Here is a 20,666-nt window from a genome sequence, read left to right on the forward strand (position 1 = left end):
TTTTTAAAAAGTTATTGAGATTTTTCTCTAATTTCACATACTATGTTTTAAGGTTTTTTTCCCTTATAAATGCTTAAAAAGAAATTCTCCATAGGGTAAAAGATGCCTTTTTTATCCTGAATGTATACAGTGTTGATTATTTGTATCAAATTAACATTTAATTCCCTTACTCTACTAAGGTAATAGTATGAATAGGATTGTTAACCTAAGATTATAATTATTTTTGATAGTTTCATCTTTTATTTATAAGCCCATCCAAAGAATCATATTATCAAATCAGACTCAATTAGAGATCTTAACTAGAAATCTAGCTTTACTAATAATTTCAAAGATAGATGCAATCAGAAGGCACAGATGAAGCTAGATGTCTAGGACTCTGCATGATTCCATAGGTCCTTCCTTTCTGCAGCAGATATGTGCTTGCTAGTGCAGAGTAGATGAGCTCTTTACATGAAGAAGTTTAGTTATTACCTAATAGCAGTTTCAAAATTTAGATTTTGAAACTTATCCATTCTGTACCCCAGGGTTATGTAGCTTACATGATATTCTTCAACATTCCATGCCTCATAAAGCCATAGATTCTGAGTTTGTTTACTATAAGCGTCCTTAACAGGGGCCATCCTGCTAAGAGCATTCTTCAGGTTAGGCGTTGTCCTCCTAACAAAAAAACCTTTAGCCTATTTACCAGTTATCAGTATATTAACAAGTAGATTAAACTGCAGCACCTACTTTTCCCTGAATTTCCTCTTGGTAAAGGAAGTGAGTGGATCCCAGGACAGCTGTTTTAATTCTTGCCTCTGATTTGTGATAGTATGCTTTTTGGCTTTTTATTTCTTTTGTTTGTATTTCCCTCCAACTTTGTGGAAAATATTTCAAACCTATAGAAAACTTATAATGCTACAATATAATAATACATTGTATCACATCCATGTTTGTCCCTATACTGATAATGGTGCATTCTAGTCACTTGATTTAGATGTTGTCTGCCAGATTTTGATAGTTTCATCTTTTATTTGTGTTTGTTTGAATTTAAGTAATCTGTGAGATGATAACTTTGAGACATTGTGAATATCTTGGGGTCTTTTTACCCAGTGACTGATGATCTGTGGCTGAATAAGTTAACACTTTTATTGTTTCTGTTTCTCTGCTGGGAATTTTTTTATATCTCTGGTAAGATTTTAATATACTGAAAAGAATTTTTTTGTAACATCAAGGATAGTGGTAATAGCCATCTTTGCCTGTAGAGAAGGAAAATTTTTTTTTTTTTTTTTTTTTTTTTTTTTTGGTCCTTCATTTGCTGGGTATTTTGGATTGTACCCTGGACATTATGAAGATCAAGTAGAAGAGATTCTGAGTTTGGTCATTGTTCTCCAGTGAAAAGTTGAGTGGTTGTTTTATCACTTAACTTTTGAAATAGGCTTTAACAATGTTTCTGGGACAGCACATGTAGCTTCAGTTTCAGATCTTTTGCCTTTTAGCGAGCTACTTGAAATCTGTTCCTCGCATGAGCTGTTCAGGTTTAGGGATCCATTGTGTGGTCCCTTCCCTTCTGGGTTTTCCCTGCTCTCTCAGTGAATAAGGTACTCAGGCTTCACTCTTCCATATGTTCTGTGACCGCTGCTCCTGAACTGTGCCGACTGCTGTTAGGTCTGGATTACACTCTGAAGAGATGGTGACTTGTGTAGCTTCCCATCTTTACTCCCAGTGTGCTTAGACTCTTCCCGTCAGAGCTTGTCTTCTTCCATTTACTCTACTTTACCTTCAGGTAGGGCTTTTTGTAGTATGTCCAGATTTTATGTTTTGCTTTGGTTTTTGAGGGAAGGTTTAATCATATTATCTGTTAGTACCTTAGCCTGTCATACACAGAAATGGAAGTAGTTGAAGTTAGAAGTAACTGTAAATAGCTTAAAAACAGGGAGGTGGTGACCTAAGCATCCCAGGACCTATAAATGTGAGTCTTAAAGAGATAGAATCAGTAGAAGAGACCAAGAAAGTGTAACCAATGAAGGAGAAAGAGAACCAAGATAGTATGGTTTCTAGGAAACCAAGTGAAAAAGACTATTTCAAGAGAGTGGAACAATGAACTAGGTGTTGATGTCGCTGTTGTAGTTCTTGTTTTCAAAATTAGCAATATTAGTTTTAAAATGTAAACTCATTTATTCAGTTGTGATTATTGATGAATTTTTCAACTTGTAGTTTCTCTGTGGTCTAGAGTACTTTACAGAACTGTGCTGGAAGAACCAGAATGGGTTTTGTTCTTGCTTATGTGATCCAAAGCGTGCCTTCTCTCCTACTTCCTTTTCCCCATCCTGTTTCTTTCTATAAAAAGATGCTTAAATCTCAAAACTCTGAAATCATTTCCACATTCATATTTTCTTCCTTTACATCTGAAACCTAGTAGCTGCAAACAGTGGTCCAAGTATGGGAGAGGCATAATGTTTCTCTTTCTTGTTTACTTCCCCATACTCCTTAGCATACCCACATCATGGTCTTTTATAGCTACAGGATGAACACTGTAAGTCTGATTTATGTCTCTTTTATTAAATCTGTACTTCCTATTGAGCTTTTTTCCTCTAATACATTATCGTAATTTCTTGAAATCTTTAGGTAACTTTAAAGATCCTTGATAAAAACTTTCGACTTCAGATAGTATGTTTTTGTTTGTTGGTTTTAATGTTAATTATCAGAAACAGAAGAATGAATAGGTTCTTCATTTTTATGGTCAACTTAGCCAGTGCTCTAATGCCACTTAACTTCTAATTTAATTTTTTAAAAGGGGGAACTTTCATTGCTTCTGAAGGCAGAGCAAGGTGCCCTGATTTAATATCCTTCTGTACTTAGCTTGTGACATTTGAAATGATAAACAGGAAGTCATAGTGTTATTTAAAAAAATCAGTATATACCACTTTCCTCACACTCATGCAACAGATCATCACATTGGAATTCTAGTTTGCTTTCCTGGCATGTGGTTTCTACAGCTTTAAGCCAGTGTTTTGAATAGTTCATATTCCTGAAATCCTTAATATGTAGGGGTCATGATTTTCGTTGTAAGCTATGTTGATATAAAGATCTTGTATCAAGTCTATGGTGACCTTAAAATATTTTTGTCTTTTAAATTAGAGCAGCTGTAGCAAATAAAAGTGGTATGCGTTCTCTGCTTTTGAACCTTCTTGCTTCTATTTGAAAACAAACAAAAAGTTACAGGTCCTAGTTTGTAAAAATGATGAAGTCCTGTTACCATTTACTGAGTCATTATATATACTTAAAATAAAAAACTGGCTTTGGAATTGCTTCCATCCGGATAAGCCTAGTTCAAAGGCTACTGGATGTGTAAACAGGATAGGGGTAGGAAGGAAGGAGTATCACATGAGCTTTTTTTCCAAAAAGAGTTTTTTTTTATTTCTTTCTGTTTTGTTTTGATTTGATTTTTTAAGTTTTTTAATTTTGGAAATTTGAACTTACAACCTGGGCAGAACATTCCTACTAACTGTGAAAGTATCCAGAGCCCTTTTCCAACTATTAATTTAAAAAAAATTTGGACAACCAATGCTACTATCACAGTTCCAGTAGGGAATAATGTGGTGATTGAGAAAAGAGGCGAATACTACAACATATTTTGTTGGAAACACACAGTGGGAGATAAAAGGCCCTACAGAAAAGTAACAATAAGAACAGTAAATAACTTTTTGAAAAATGGGATTTTCTTTTTATTCAGCTGGGATTTCACCTGAATTTTGGGTTAAACGGAGACAAATTATTTTCAAACATTTATACTCCTTATCAATATTTTACGTTGTTAGATTTCTATTATAATGAAAACTCTGTATTCTTTATGTTTTTTCCTATATGTTAGAATAACTAATGTTAGTGTTTTGCTACTCAAAGAATTAATATTTTGTTATGGCAAGAAGCTCAGTAATGTTCTGTTTTTCCCTTGACTATAAAGAATTTTATTTTTTCTCTACCTACCACTAAATTATGTAAACTGTAGTCTTCTAGTAAATAAAAGTAATCTCAAGGGTAGTGATTGCTCTAAATAAAAATGGTTTTTTAGCAATTTACAGTGAAAATGTATATTTCTCTTTCATTCTCCCATTTCTTCTGTAAAAACTAACTATACCCTTTATAGGGCATATTAATAATATATATGGGTGAAGTAGGGAGAGAAATTCCCATTTTTTTAATCCTTGATTTTTGTTGAAACTCAATTATTAAAATAAAATTTAAGAGTTTGGGTTGTAGTTAATAACAATTATTCTCTTCATCACAATCTAAGATAGCATCCCAGTTTGTTAACAATCATAGGTCTTCTATGATCCATAAAATTTGCAACCAGAAAAGAAAAATGTACAAATGAAAAAAAGATTAGGAATTTCCAGATTGTGATTTCCATATTATGTGCTCAGGTTAGTTAAATACTTTTTAAATTAGAACCTGTTATATAGGTAGATGAATAGATTTGTTGTCAGGGAGCATACTGTTCTGTGGGAAACAAGCATATGAGTCTCTCTGATATATATACCATACCAGTGTTATAATCAAAGAGTTGTAGGAACCTAGAGAAGGAATCAATTTATTTAATTACTTATAGGATTTAGGGAAGACTCTATAGAATTGGTGGCACTGAGGCAGAACTTCAACAATAAATATGATTCTATTTTGGAAATGGTAGTCTAGGTAAGTAGAGCACACCAAGAACAAAGCACAGAAGTCTGCAAGTACATGGTTTGATTTGGAAAGGCTGCTCAGTACTTTTTTTCTTTTATAGTATTTAGCACATTGCACTGTAATTATTTATTTGTATGTCTCCTTTTTTGAGAATAGAATGTTATCTTTCTATTTCCAGTGCTTAGTGCACTAATTGGCATAAAGCAGATGTTTAGCAAGTGTTTCTTCAATGAATTAATGTTGTGGCTGGAATATAGAATGAGAGGAGGAACAATAATTGAAGATGGTGGCTAGGTGGTAGATAAGATTATAGTTGAAAACCTTTTAGGAAATGTAGGTAATCAAAAGGTTTTGAGTTATCATATGTGTTTTCTAGAAAGAGAAATTTGAAGGACAGTGGAGGATTGATTAAAAGGAAATGAGATTGGAGGTGAGATAACTAATTAGAAAGCAGTTACTGACTGATTTTTTTCGTGTATTAAGGAGGCATTTATTAAGCCTATCCTTATGGAAGGTGATAAACCGTGTGATTAATTGTTCCTGCTCTGCAAAAATCTTGCACTGTCACAGAAAGGAGCTGGTATACACCATTTTAAAAACAGGACAAGTTATAGGGTCTTTGAAAATTGTAAAAGAGCAAGAGATTGCTTCTAGCTAGTAATCAGGGAAGGTTTCCTGGAAAAGCTTAATAAAAAAGATTAATGTTACTGATTTATCAAATTGATATGATTTCCTTGGTAGTCTTTAACTGAATCCTAATTAGATAGCAAGGATACTGTTTCATGCAACAACTTCACATTCCAGACTTACATATTATTTATAGCACTAGGAAGCTCCATTTCAGATATAAGAACATCGCTCATAAACAACTTAATAATACTTTGAGTTATTAATTATTGAGTACCTACTCTGCCATACTCTTTGCTATAGCCTACATATATTATCTCTAATCTTCATAGTAGCTTTTCAAGATTCCTTTTTAGTTTCATTTTACTGATGTGGAAACTGGGGATTTAAGGGTTAATTGCTTTGCCCAGAGTTACAGTACTAGAGCAAGGCAAAGCCAGGATTCAGTTCAAATTTATCTAAATCAGTAACCCATGTTTATAAGACTCTATTAACATTATAATTAGTTGTGATAAATGCACTTTTGCATTGTAATTTTAATCATCACTATTAATTCAAAAATGAAAGTACTAGTGAAATAATATATCATCATGGCTCCTTTGGGAAAAAATAGAATTTATTTTTAATTTTATGTAATTAGAATAGTTGAGCCTTCCTAAAGATGTAGAGTGTCTTGTTATCCATAAAGGAATTTGTGTGTCCATTTAACATTTAGAAATAACATCCAGGAGCTAAATACCAAAATATTAATTCCCTTGGGACTATGAATTGGTAACAATGATTAGGTTTCAAAATATGTTTGTTCCTTACCCAGTTTGGCACTGTATTTTTAAAACAAATTTGAATATAACCTTATTCTAGTATTACTTGATATAGGCTCTTTAAACTATTGACACATGGAAATATAATTAAGAAATGAGTATGTATTTTATAATTATATGTACCCTTGAAAAAGACTACTGGAAACTTAAAGTTTCTTGAGAAGATACTTCGAAGGAATTAGAACTTGTAATAACAAATAGTTTGACTTTCTTGAGACTGAAAAAGTGTTCCTAATTCTTTCAATGAAAGACTGCTCTCTTAACACATCCCGATACTCCTTTTAGCATATCCCTACATCTTAGTCATAATCCTAAAATTATAGAGAAAGATTGCCTCTGTCACCTAATATAATTTCCCTAAGACCTTTTGATGAGTTTCCTAGGTTCTCCACTGTGGGGGAAAAATGTGCTATGATCTTATATTAAGGTTGAGGTATTTGTTTCTTTCTTTCTTTGTTTCCTTAACTCTTTGGGGTTGGGTAAGGAAACCTAAACTTGCAAGTATATGTAGATTAAAACGTATTAGGAGTAAAACAGTGAATATAATAGATTCATACCAAGCTGTTGTTTTGTCCTTTTTTATTTGATATACTAAATAATAAAAAATAATATCTATGTACATCTCACCACCCCTAATAATTCTTATTCTTAGCATGTTAATCTAAGAAGACAAAAATAAGTGATTTTAAATATTTTACTTCTCATAAATTTGCCACAAAATAATGCCCCTTTAAACAAATGAATGTTTGGACTCCACTTACTCCTTAGAATGCAGAAGTGTTCTATGTAAAATCTTTGGGTTGCCCTATCTCATTTCTCTGCCTGCCTCTTTGAACATGACAGAAATGGGTCATTTTATGTGCCAAGAACAGTTTAGATTCAGGGTGGGAGGTTATAAAAATGTGATCATGTTTAATTACTTTGATTGATAAACACATATTTTTGTTCTTTTTTTCTGAAAGATATTTCTGTTTGAGAGATAGGACTATATCGTGACAAGGTGATTTTTGAGCTTCATTTGACTAAATTATTTGATATTTTTGCTTAGTTAATATCTCCTTTTAAGTGAAATGCAAATTTTTGGACTTTTGAATTATGCAAGCTGATTTTAGCTCACTGAAATTTTACTTATTTTCATGTCAGTAATTATTTTCATATCTTGATGAAAATAATTTATATTTGAAAGATGAATTCTGTTTAGTTTTTAGAATTTGAAGAGTCAACTTTAAACACAAAAGTTGGCTTGGAAATAAAGTAAGACCGTACAGTAGTCCCTTACCTGCATGCATCCCAGGATCCTCCGTGGATGCCTAAAATGGCAGATAGTACCCAATCCTATATATATTATGTTTTTTCATAAATACCTGTGATAAAGTTTAATTTATAAATCAGGCACAGTAGGAAATTAACAATAATAACTAATAATAAAATGGAGCAATTATAACAATATTCTATAATAAAAGTTACGTGAATGGGGTCTCTCTCCTTAACTTCAACTCTGCCAGAAATGTGGCAGTGGCTTCTTCATTGGCAAATGCAGCTTCTCCAGTCATTTTTATATTCTTTAGTCCAAAAGTATTGCTGAATCTATGTAACCATCCCTTACTTGCAGTGAGGCCGATATTACTTGTTTCAGGGGATCCTTTGCTGAAGTCTTCCCATAGGCTTAGTGCTTTCTGTTGCAACACATTGACGTCAGTTGGAATATGTTTCGTGTTCATGTCTTCCACAAATTTAATGGCTTTTCATCTTAACTAAGCATTATCACGCTCTTTGGCCATTATTTCTACACTTTAAAGTGCAGCAGCAAAACTAGCTAGAATTTATTTTTTCCTTCCTTTTAATTTCATGGATTGAAGATTTGTTCCTACTATAGGTCTTAGCAACCTCAGCATAAGCTTTTTTTTTTTTTCTCATTTTCATTTAAAGAAAAAATTTACAGCTTCTCTTTGGTGTATCTAAATTGCCTACTGTCAGGCTCTGTGATACCTCAGTAGTCAACCTGATAGGAGATGGCTTCTAAATAACTAAATGGGTGAGATACCTGGACAAAAGGATGATTGATGTCCCAGGCAGGACAGATGGGAATGGTACAAGATTTCATCATGCTACTCAGAATGGTGACACACAATTTAAAACTTTCGAATTGTTTATTTCTGGAATTTTTTATTTAATACTTTTGAACTGGAATTGACCATGAGTAACTGAAACCATGGAAAGCAAAACCACAGATAAGGGAAGACTATTGTACTATTTGTAGATATTTAGTAATTCTTTTAACTGGCTGCCAGCAAAAACCTGACACTGGTAAAAATTTCCTAATGGTAAACCTATTTTGTTTTATTGTATCACTCTCCAAGTCAACAACCTAAATTATCTTCTCCAGTTGTCCACCAGACCAGGTCAGATTCCTCCTGGGTATTAAAGGTTTTTTCATCAGTTGGCCTCTCTCTTCTTGACCAATTTTATCTCTCATCCCCATGTCTGTCTGCATACTGCAGTCAACATTATATCACCTCCATATACTGTTCTTAAGTTTCTCTAGCTTATCTGATAACAAAGCAGAATTCACCACCATGTCAACACACTATTAACAAAACCAGAGTGAGTCATTTTCACAGGCTTCACCATCCTCTAAACCAGTGGTTTTGTTGGGAGAGACAGGATAAATGCATGAAGATTCATGCCTGGGGGCGTATATCATCATGGATGGGAGGTTTGTGCAATTTGAGAAAGACCTCCGCCCCCCCCCCCCCAGGAATTTTGGTATCTACAGCCCTGAGAAATTGCCCTGCTTACTTCATTTTCATACTTACAGTACTTAAGTGATCAGTTTTTAACAGTCTTTTGTATTGTGTCTTCCTCTGTGTTTTGTCAGGTCATTTGCATGCTATTTTGAAAATGAAATGCTGCTCTTTCTGGTAATTTGTATTTTTAAACAGTGCCTAGTCTTCTGCACAATAGAAGGCTCTAAGAGATTATAACAAAGTACATTAAATTTTTCTAATCAAAAAGAAGATTATCAAAGTTGTTTGGTAATTTTTTAGTTTTTTTTTTTTTATCCTCCATCTAATCATAGTGCTTGAGACTTTGTTATTAGTTTATTTTTCATTTTAGGTTTAAGAATTTGAATTTCATATAGTGAGTTTTTTTGAACTAAAATCAACAATGTGTTAATAACTTTTAAGATGTGAAAGGGTATTATTATAAAAGCAAAGAAGAATAAAGCCACTTGTGTCATTTCCTAAAATTTTTAACAAATTGCATTGATACTCTTTGTACCGTTAACTAATTGTGTGTCCTTGAGTGTTTCTTCAACTTGAAAGTGGAAATAATTCCTTTTGACTTCTTTGCTGTGGGAGTTAAATAAAATATGCAGTATCAATGTTCCTAGCATAGTACTCTTTTAATAATTTTTTTTTAGATTTTGAATCTCTGTAGTCTTGCTCCACATAAATAACATAGGTGAAATATTACTTAAGATAGCCATTATCTTCAGTACTCTTTGTTTTGAAAATTTGTAACGGAACCACTTATAGAATAAAGTGATACAAAGTTTTTAGATTATTTTACTAGTTTACCTACATGAAGTTCTGTATTACGTGTGATAGTGATTTAGATTCACATCTCAGCATGGACAAGAATAAAGATTTAACAGGGTTTTTTTTGTTTGTTTTTAATGTAGAAAATTTAAAAAAATAATAAACTTGAATGAAAGACATAGTTATTAAATGTACTCTTTTGTAGTTCATTCAGTGCCTGAACAGGAGCAGTATTTACTGGCAGGTCGGCTTTATGCTCTACCAAATACTAAAGGTAAAACTGAGATACTCAGTTTAACAGTTTATAATACCTAATAAGAAACATAACTTCAGTATCTATTTTGATAAGAAGTATTTTGGGCATTTACCAAATGACTTACACTTTTCCTTGTACCTCAGGGCTTACACTTTTCCTTGTACCTCAGGGGGGAAAAATAATTTCCTGATCTTTTGTGATTTATTTTTCTGGGGGGTTGGGGAAGATTACATAATAAATAAGTTAATTATGTATTATATATATTTTGAGATGATGTTCTGTGGGAAAAATAGAGCAGAGTAGAGGGAGTAGGAAAGATGATATGAAGTAGTGGGTTTGATATGTAAGTCTGGAGTGCAGAAGGGAGGTTTGTGCTGGAGATAGGCTTTTGGGAGTTGTTGACATGTATGTCATCTTTAAGGTCGGGGAAACTGGATGAAATCACTAAATATTAGGTGATAGTGAAGAGTACCAAGGACACAATCTTGGTCTACTCTTAAGGTAGTTAGAGGAGGAACTAGGAAAGGAGGCTAAGAAAAAACAGCCAAGAACATGGGTCCTGTAAGTCAAGTGAAGAAAGTATATCAAAGAGAAAGGAGGAATTGACTTATTGAAAGTTGGTGATAGGCCAGGGAAGGTAAGAGTCAGATGCTGTGGATGTGTCAAGTAAGAGGGTTGCTGCACTGAGACCTGTTCATTAGATTTAGCAACATGGAGATTAATGACTTTTCCAAGAACAGGATTGGTAGAGTAATTGGGGCAAAAACCTGCTTGAAGTGGGTTTAAGAGAAAATAAAAGAGTATTTGGAAATGGCAAGAATTGACAAATACTATAATTAGAATGACCAAATGACGAGATTTCCCTGGTGTTCTCCTGGTAATTACCACTTGTCCCAGCATAATTTTTAATAGAGGAACCTTATTTCACTCTCAGATGGGTCCTGGTTTGAACAACAAATTATACGGTCAGTGTGGTTATGATTCATTGCTGTCATTATTTTGTTTGACACCCAAATGTGACAGATGAGTAGTATCTTTTCTAAGCTAGCTTTTGTGACTATTTGAGAGAACCAATTAGTTTTTCCTTTTCTGGCATAACAAGATGTTTCAGGGATTATACTTTCCTGCCTCAGATATGTATCAGCCATTTCTCCAAGAAGCCTTGCTTCATTTTAGTGATACTTAGTAACCAAGGGTTGAAACATGAATAGATTTTGAGTGGATGGGGAGAAAGGGAGTGACAAAGATAGGTGACCAGTTAGAGACATTTCACAATAAAATTTTTAAAAGCAGACAATTTACCAAAGATACTGAGGTGGGAGAATATGAAATTTATTCAGGGGTTTCTGTGTAAAACTGAATGGATGGCATATGAGACTCCTAGGAAAAGTGTATTACAATAGAAAGATGCATTGAATCCAGGTAATGAAAGGATTTTGACATCAGACTGGAGGTTTTTGGCTTCACTCTGTATTCAAGACAGTGACATAACAGGCCTTAGAGTTACTGGTCCTGGAGGCAGGAAAGCCAGTAACTCTATTATAATCCACACAATCCATAATGAAGTTCTGACCTATAGGTAGGATAATGGTAATCCAAAGGAGGGAATTATATTCAACAGCCACTACAGCAGAGAAGGCAGAAAGGGAGATGGGAGCATGACAAAGAGGCCCACAGAGTCAGATGACTCTGAGCTGCTAACCTGGGTAGCAGAGGCTGGAGATTCCTTTAATTGCCATCGATAACAACGGACTAAGTGAAGGAGGAAGACAGATATTTTATTTGGAAAAATCCCTTGGCAATATGATGACAGAGTATAACCTTATTGAAGTTCCATCTGGTACTGTATTTAGGAAACAGTAGAACAATATTTAGGAAATAAAGTTTTTGTTGTCACTGAAGGGTAACCAGAATGAGATTGCCATCTGTGGAAAAGCATGAATTTGGATATCAGTAGCTCTCTCATGAGTTATTTCAGGTTCTTTTTTTCGGAGGCATTTCTTGCCTCATTTTCAAAAAGACAAAAAAAACAAAAACCCAAGAATCTGACTTTTCTTGACACCTTGTAATTCCTGTTATTGGGAAGTAACCCCTCATACTCTAAATATCATATTCCAATTTTAATTACATTTTGCAAAGTACAGATATGTTTTATATTTTACGAAGTTAAAAGCCCAACCTTAATGAGAGCCTCTTGGAATTAGAAGTATCTGGTTGATTACTGCATCCAGGTTATTTTTTGTCTTTACTCAGTGTCCCTCCCCATAGCCTGATATAGAATAGTTTGGTTGCAAACATACTTCCCCCACTCAGCCAGAGACAACACCACATTGGTTTTATAGTTATGTGTCAGTATATTCATTTGTTCAAACAGAATCCTCTGGAAAGAAGAAGGCAAGGAGACAGCCAAATAAGCAAAATTGGGATTACCTAATTTCAATTAAATTTTCTCTTTTGAATGTAAGTAAAGCAGTAGCATCAGGCAAAGTGTGGAATAAGGGAACTGGAGCATTCTGATGGGGTCTAGTTATTGGGGATAACTATCTTTAATGTAGGGAACTTGAAAAATGTTAGTTTAATGTGATTAGGAAGGAATTACAACAATTTGTAATTTATCACCACTGACAACAGGATATGGCAAAAAGCAAAATGTGGAAATTCTAGTCCTAGCCCTGTGGTAAAACCTTGAATGAGTATCTTAAATTTTCTTGAATTATCATTTTCCTCTTCTATAAAATTGAGTGGCTGAGGTTCCCCAAGGTTGAAGGATTCACTAGCAGGATTCACAGGACTCATAAAAAAAATTTTATACTCAGAGTTACAGTTTATTTTTATTTAAGGATACAGATTAAAATCAACAAAAGGAATAGGTACATGGGGGGGATTGTCCAGGAAAATTCAGGCATAAGCTTGCAGATGCCCTCTCCCAGTATAATCTCATGGACGCATTCCTAGCAGTGATGTAGTGCTGCCACTCCTTGCAAAGTGCTGCCAGCCAGGGAAGCTCACTTGAGCCTTGGTATCAGGGGTTTTGTTTGTTTGTTTGTTTTTGCGGGGGGTGGGGTAATTTGATATTTATTTATATGGAAGTGCTGGGGTCTGGGGTTTTATTGGGAGCCGGTCACATAGGCATGAATCACCTGCATGACTCACCTCAGCTACTCAGACTCCAGCTCCCCACCACAAAGACATAGTCACCATAAATCACATTGTTAGTGTAAACTTTCTGATCAAATTGGTAGCCTGTGGCCCAAGGGCTCAGAACTTATCTGCTAGAAGCTGGCCAAAGGCCAGTCCTAAAGATAGGCCTTTCTCAGGAATGTGCAAAATTTGAGCAGCCCACGCCTGCTGAGTTAACCCTTTCCTACACAGATGTAAAATTATATGATAGCTGAAGCCCCTTGTAATTCTAATGTTTTATGAATAGATTAGTAACTCCCATCATAGATATTATAAAGAAGTTAATATTTTATTTCATCTTAAAATTGATTGGATAATTCTAACTATTTGAAAGTTTAAATAAAAGAAACAAATTGTACTAATGCTAGAAAATAAAGCTGGATTGAATATCTAAAAATAAAAGAATGTATGTCTTACACAAGTCAACACAGAATCCTGCTCACTGATGAGTAAGCTTGAAAGTGGGAAGATGAAGATTTTTCAGACTTGAGTTATTTTAAGGAAATCTAAGGAAAAGAAACTACTTAAGCCCCATTTCAGAAGCTAAATTCAGTTAGCATTTAATTAGCTCAAGCTTTGTTCCCTATTTTATGTAGTTCCTCAGACCTCTTGACCAGATGGCTTTCTGCCTAACCATGTTCAAGCCTGCTTCTTCCATGCGCTTGAAGCAGAATATGAGTAAATTAAATTTTGTGGTCAAATAATGACCTAACGTTAGAACTATTAAATCAATCCAAGAATAATAAAAATGATTGTTTAAAACTTCTTCCTTTAAAAGTATATTAAATATTATCAGTCAGAATGTGTATAAATTTAGAGTTTAGAGCAATTAAGAAACAGCTTGTAAATCCAGGCACTTTACCATGAACTTCCCAAGTAGACTGCACAGCAGACTCTTAGAAGGATTCAGAAAGTCCGTGGGTTTAATTTCGTCTTATCTTCTGAAGGGTGTACTAACGTTTGAGGTGCTGTCTATCTGTTTGTGATAACGTATAAAAAAACAGTTATTCTGAAAGACAATTCCTGGTCTCTTCTGAATAAAAGTATAGGGGGAAGGATAACTTCATAATATATATTTTGTTGCACTTACTGCATTGTCTAATAAACCACTTTGATTTATTAAATTCCTCAGTGTCTACTTAACGATAGTTGTGAAACAAAATTCTAGTTGTGGCACAGCATTCCTATTCATACACTTTTGCTGTTTAAACCATTTTAGAATTTTATATGAACTATGTCATAGGAGGTAGCATTTTCTTTTAACTACACATAGGGTTGTGTTTTAAATTAAGGTAAAAATGAATTGACCCAAAATACTGAGATATGAGTGGTGTGATAAGGAAAGTTTAATCTATCCAAATGCATCTAGATTTTGCTTTTATAGTTTTAAGCTACGTATTTAATTTGGGGAATTATTTATAGTACATGGCACTTGTTCAAATAATATGATGTAATGAATTACTTTATAATATGAAGATTGGTAGGGGATAAAAGTATAATTAATTTTCTAGTGCTATTGCAACAAATTTAGCAGCTTAAAGCAGTACAGATTTATTATCTTACAGTTCTGAAAGTTGGAAGTTTTAAACTAGGATGTTGCCAGGATTGTATCCCTTGTAGAGACTCTAGGAGAGAATCCTTTTCATGTTTTAGAGGTCACTTGCCTTCCTTGACTCATGGCCCTTTCCTCCGTATTCATCAAGGCCAGCAGCAGAGCATCTTCAGATCTCAATACCTTGATATCTCTCTCTTTTTCTCTCATCTTCTATAACTCACACTCTTCTGCTTACTCTTATGAGGACGTTTGTGGTTATGTTAGGCCCACTCTAGATAATCCAGGATCCCCATTTTAGAATTCTTAACGTACTTACATTAGCTAAGTCCCTTTGGTCATGTAAAATAACATATTCACAGGCTCTGACGATTACGACAAAATTTATGTATTACTCTTTCTCTTGTGCCCCCACATTTCTTTTAATTCTAGCTTTACAAATATATATGCATCATCAATCCTTTTACCAAAATTATCTCTTTCTGGCTGAACTCTTCTAGAAGATTCCTCTGGACAGACAGATGTGTACAGTATTCCCTGAATTCCTTTAGGTTCAAACTATTTTCTCTGGACTTGATTGTTGTAGAGCTGCTTGACTGAGTATAAAATCCTTGGCTTACACTTGCTTATATAGGAAATACTGCTCCATGCTTGCTTTGTATATTGTTCCTGATGTCTGATACCAGCTTAATTTTTTCAATCTTGTAACTAAGTTGATCTTTTTGGCCATGAACTCTGAAGATTTTTTTCCTTTATCTTTAGAGTCTAATAATTTTTTTTAACCTGAATAGGTTGCATTGTTGATTGTTCCAGGACTCTTTAAGCTAGGTACATCGTAAGCCTTTTGGTTTTTTTTTTTTTTTTTTTTTTCTCATGAAGGTTTCTAGAACTATAGGGTTTTAAGTATTGTTTTTTCTTATTTTTCTTTTTCATAGATTGCAGTTACACGTATGTGGGATCATCCTTTGCCACTTTCTTTCTGTCCCTTTTTCTTTATCTCATTTTCATTTTCTTAGTAGTTTTCTTGACTTTCTTCATTATTCCTTGTTGAATTTTTCTTTAGATCCGTTCTCCCTTTCTGAGATAGTTTTTCTTTTATTTCCTAAGCTTTATCAACTGTTGATGCATTTCTGTGTTTTACCTATTTCTGTTCTTAGTGTTTTAATTTCTCATTTTTCATATGTTTTGTGTAAGTCCCAAATGTTTGTTTGAGGCTCCCTAATTTTTGCAGGTTTATGTTACAATTGTGTTTTTCATGATTAGTTCTAGGAGAGAATCGGATAAAATGTTTTGATTTACATTTTTTTTTCTTCTTGCATTAATTTTATAAGAATCTGACTTTTTTCTTCTCTTAATCCTAGTCATTTCTTGGGGCCACTTACGTCAGTGTGGCAAAGTTTTATATATATATTTTTTAATGGATGATGAAAAGGAGGAATTGGTTTACATGTATTTTCTTTTGTTTCTGTAGGGTCTTTAATTTATCTTTCTTTCCTCTGCCTACACTGTTATACCTGAAGGGAAGTGCACAACCCCTTTTTATATAATTCTCGGAGCAGTGCTTCTTGAGGCTTCCTCCTTCAGAATCACTTACTTTGAAACCCTCCCTTCTCTGTAGACAATGCTGTGAATTACCAAGTCTCAGTGTTCAGCATTTTGATGCTTTGTAGTAGTTTTTGCTTTCTTGTGGTGCCTTTTGTTTGTCGTGAATGTATATCCTTCACTTTCTTCTTTTTCTCCCTGTATCTTAATCTTCCATTCTCTTGCTCTGTATATTCACAAATTTGTAGCAGCAGTGGGAGCTCTGCTAAATTTGGTGTCGGTTTCTCTGCTGATAGGTATTTTGAAATTTATGGTATCCTTGATCCCCTAATAATGCTATGAGCATAGTTTTATTGGTGCTCCTTGTTGAATTTATTGTTTTGGAGGGAATATATGAATGGGTTGAGATTTAGGTAATACCATTATCTTCTTCAGTTATTTAAGTTCATTTTAGCAATGAAATGTAAGCAATTCACTCTTTAGTCTGTTTTCTTTTTATTTTCTTGCAGAGTCAAAAAAGATACTTGTAGCCAGCCATTGACAAAGGCAGGGCAAGTCTTAAAATTTGGATTTTTAACTATAATTTAAATAGTTTTATTAACTTGAAACTGCTTAAAGAAAGCAATTTCTTAAATTAGCTCATTAAACTTAAGACATTTTCAGACCAAATATGTCACATAATGAATTTTTTATATGTATACACACGTACAATTTAAAAAAATGAGTCCATTATTTATGTACTGTTCATATGGATTTGTTTTACATACATATTTTTGAATTTATGTTAATGTACCTGAAATGAAATTGAGTTTTTACTCTCAGAAACAGTGCTTTCTGATCTTTTTGACATTGGATCATCATTATTAATACTGATTTTTTTTCTATTCTACTCTCTTTCCAAAAACCCAGTAGAGCTCTTTCATATCAAATATGTGGTAATTTTTCAGAAGGAGTTACATAAACCAGTATGTACAAGAATAGTCATTACATTCTTAATTTATATAAAAAGATCAAAAGGTCAGAAAATATAGTAATGTCCAATAATAAGAGGTTGGTTAAATAAATAAGGGCAGTGATGTAAAAGAAATAAAATAATGGACATTTGCCCTGTTATTAAATAAAGCTAGTTTACAAAATGCTATGGTCCTGTTTTTATCTAACTATAATTTAAATATCATTTTCACTTAATATTTGCACAGTGTTTGTCATATCACATATCCACCTAACTGTTACTTGGTGTTGTTTTAAAGTCAACTATCTGATTTTTCTACTCAGCCTTCTTCTAAACAATATTAGAAAAAAACATTCAAATGTTAATTTTTTTCATGCATATTAGAATAACTTGATGACTATTAATATAGAAAAATTGCATTTTCATGTGATCTAAGGTCATCCCTCATTCTCTTAGTGGAATGCATATCAAACTTAAATTCTCTTAAAGAAGCTTGTAGAGGGTGTATAATACAATTATAATCACGTAAACCTTGCCAGTAATTTTGCTTGTTTTTCTTTGCTTTTCTGTGTTTTCTGTATTTTCTAAAATAAATATGGATTAACTCCTTCCATAATAGAAAAGTATTTTGTGGCTTAGATAGTTTTAAATCAAGAATTAACATTAAGTGTTTCTCTATAAATGTCTGCATTTCTTTATGGATTGAGAAGATTGCCAATGTCCTGAAATGTCATTTAAATCAGTAATAATTTCATTAAATAACAAATTTCTTAAAAGCAAAACATGGGAAAGAATTTAACTCATAAAAATAATGATAGTTTAAAATTAGGCTCATTACAAAAATTAATTTGTTTTATTCTTTTACAGGAGTTAAAACCTGATACAGTAACTAAATCTGCTCTTGGTGATGATATCAACTTTGAAAAAATCTGCAAAAAGGTATTTCTGCAGTGGGTTGTATTTCTTTTAAAAGTTCATTATTTATATTGTTGACCTACTTTTTTCTTGTCACTTTTTTCCTTGAAGAGAAAACTGATCAAGAAGCCGTTTACTATTAGTATCTATAATGATCTTTCCCCACTTTAGCTCCCCCAAAATTAAGCACCCCCAGAATTTTTATGGTCATGTATGAATTTTCCTTTGCTGTGATATCATACCCTCAAGGATCTTAAAGATATGTTGAACTGGATATGGCTTTTATGTGTTAGATAACAGTTAGTCTGTTAATCTTACTAATTAGAACAAAGACTCTTTGTTCTTTTCAAATAGTTTTCATGAATATTTTATTTAATCCCTGAATTTGCCCTAAGAAAATTATTTTTACCCCTTTTTTATAAGTGAGGAAACTGAAGCTCAGAAAGAATGAGGTGAGCTAATTACGGCTAACCACTGTTACGTGCACAGTTGGGACTTTCAGGCATATCTTCTGCTCCTTGGATTTGTCACTCCTGTTTCATCCTTAGTATTTCCTTTTTGTTTCTACCTACTTTGCTAAATTCTACATAAGACAGTTCCACCTAAAAACAGATTTTGGATTAATTGATTTTTAAACTCTGTTAGTACTTTTCTGTTTTCACTGTCATTCACATTTGCTCTAATCTATACTGTTTCTTCTTGCATTTGTGTTTACTTTGCTCTTTCTCAAGTTTCCTAATGTAGCAGCTCAAATTGCTGATTTAAACTTTTCTTTTTTTCCAATATAAGAATTTAATGCTGTAAATTTCCCTCTAAGCACCACTTTAGCTACATTTTATAAATATGGTGTGTTGTGCTTTATTTTCTTTGAGTTCGAAATGTTTTAATTTAACCTTGAAACTTCATCTTTGACTCATGTTTAATTAGAAGTATATTGTTTAATTTCTGAACAGTTAGGGGGTTTTCCAGGTATTTTTTGGTTACTGTTTCCTTTATGATCCACGAGCATGCTTTTTATCATTTTTATTCTTTTAACTTTATTATTTGTGTTATATGTCCAGAGCATAGCTTATCTTGGTGAATATTTCATGTGCACTTGAATTGTTATATTGGGGTTAGTGTCCTATAAATGTCATTTAGGTCAAACTGATTGATGGTGTTGTTCAGGTGATTTATATCTTTACTCATTTTTTGCCTGCCTATTTCAGTGATTGTTAAGAAAGATAGTTTGGAATTTCCAACTATAAATGTCAGTTTTCCTTTTCCAGCCTTAAGGAAAGTAATACTCTGATTCTATGTTCATGTAGACTAGCACTCACTTCTCTATAATTAATTGTTATTAGTTATGTTAATATTTTAAAGCATTTTATTGTAAGAAGGCCAGAACATAAAAGGTTTTTGTATGTTTAAGGGGAGGGAGGATTTGTTGTTGTCATCTTCCTCGTCCTTATCAGAAAAGTGACACAAAAGAAGTCATGAGCATGATTTTACAAACAGCTAACTTATTTTATACTAACGTGATTTTATAGTAAATATTTTATTTCATAGCATTCATTCATAGAGAGGAAAAAATTTTAGTACTATTATAGTTTTAAACTTGTGGCTTGGTCTGTATTTCTGACAAAATAATGACATGTTAAATAGAATAGTGGTAATTGTATAAAAATAAGGCAGAATATATTTGTTTTCTCTTGAGAGTTTAAAGAAATCATAATTTTAAGATTTTTACCAGGATAAATTTTTTGAACTTTCTGTTTGCTGAATTCTAAAATTATCTTACTAAGACTTAATTTGTGATGAGAATAAAAAAATTTATTTTTAGTTCCCTAATGTTATGTTTCTATTTAAATTTTAGCAATAAAACTTCACAATATTTATCATTTAACTTGAACTTGAAAATATCTATAATAAAATATCATTTGTCTGTTTTTTTTTTTTTTTTTTTTTAACTTTTCAGCCAGATAGTTTTCACTTTGGAAGGTTACTATTAGTTAATGTATGTGTAGTATTTGTAAAATCAGATTTTTAGGATATCTTCTTTCATTTACAACCCTTTGTTCAACCTTCCAGTGTATGAAATGTCATCCTAAAAGTGGGGAAATGTGCCTACATTTGCTTAAACATTTTTATTTTGCAATAGTAAATTCATTTGCATATTACTAGATTTTTAGTCATAAGATTTATGATAGTAATTCAGATAGAAAGTTTAAGATCTAACTGAAATACTGTCAAGTGAAACCTGATTATGTTTTTGCCCTTTTTGTACCTTCCTCCAAACAGAAGGAAGGAAGGGGAGGTGGACAAGGACGAAAGGAAAACAGTTCTGTTTCATCAAAGTTCTTGATAGAACCCTTGAGGATTTAGAGCCAAGGGAAATTGCCCTGCTTAAGAATAATTCCAGATTCCTCCCAAGCCATTTGATTTCAGCTACTTTGTTACTGTTTTATTTCATTTGTTATATCCTTTCATTGGATTCATGTTTTTCTGTGTCAAAATATATTAATAAATTAAATCTCTAAATTAAAAATGAGGCAGGCTTGGAGTGTCATGGAGGGAGACTGATTATTTGCCATAGGAGGGAAGGTTAGTGGAGGATGACCAAATAGGAAAT

At 33.0% G+C, this 20,666-nt stretch overlaps 1 protein-coding gene across 3 annotated transcripts in view; it reads left to right on the forward strand.

Annotated features, from left to right (window-relative positions):
* Nucleotides 1-20,666, forward strand: part of SRFBP1 (serum response factor binding protein 1) — a 56,126-nt gene that overhangs the window by 14,760 nt on the left and 20,700 nt on the right. For all 3 annotated transcript variants that reach the window (XM_064483412.1, XM_010998942.3, XM_031448885.2), the window contains exon 4: nt 18,008-18,079. In XM_064483412.1, coding sequence (XP_064339482.1) covers nt 18,008-18,079 — 72 coding nt within the window. The remainder of the gene's footprint in view (nt 1-18,007; nt 18,080-20,666) is intronic.

This window comes from Camelus dromedarius, chromosome 3 (assembly GCF_036321535.1).
Source record: "Camelus dromedarius isolate mCamDro1 chromosome 3, mCamDro1.pat, whole genome shotgun sequence".
NCBI lineage: Eukaryota > Metazoa > Chordata > Mammalia > Artiodactyla > Camelidae > Camelus > Camelus dromedarius.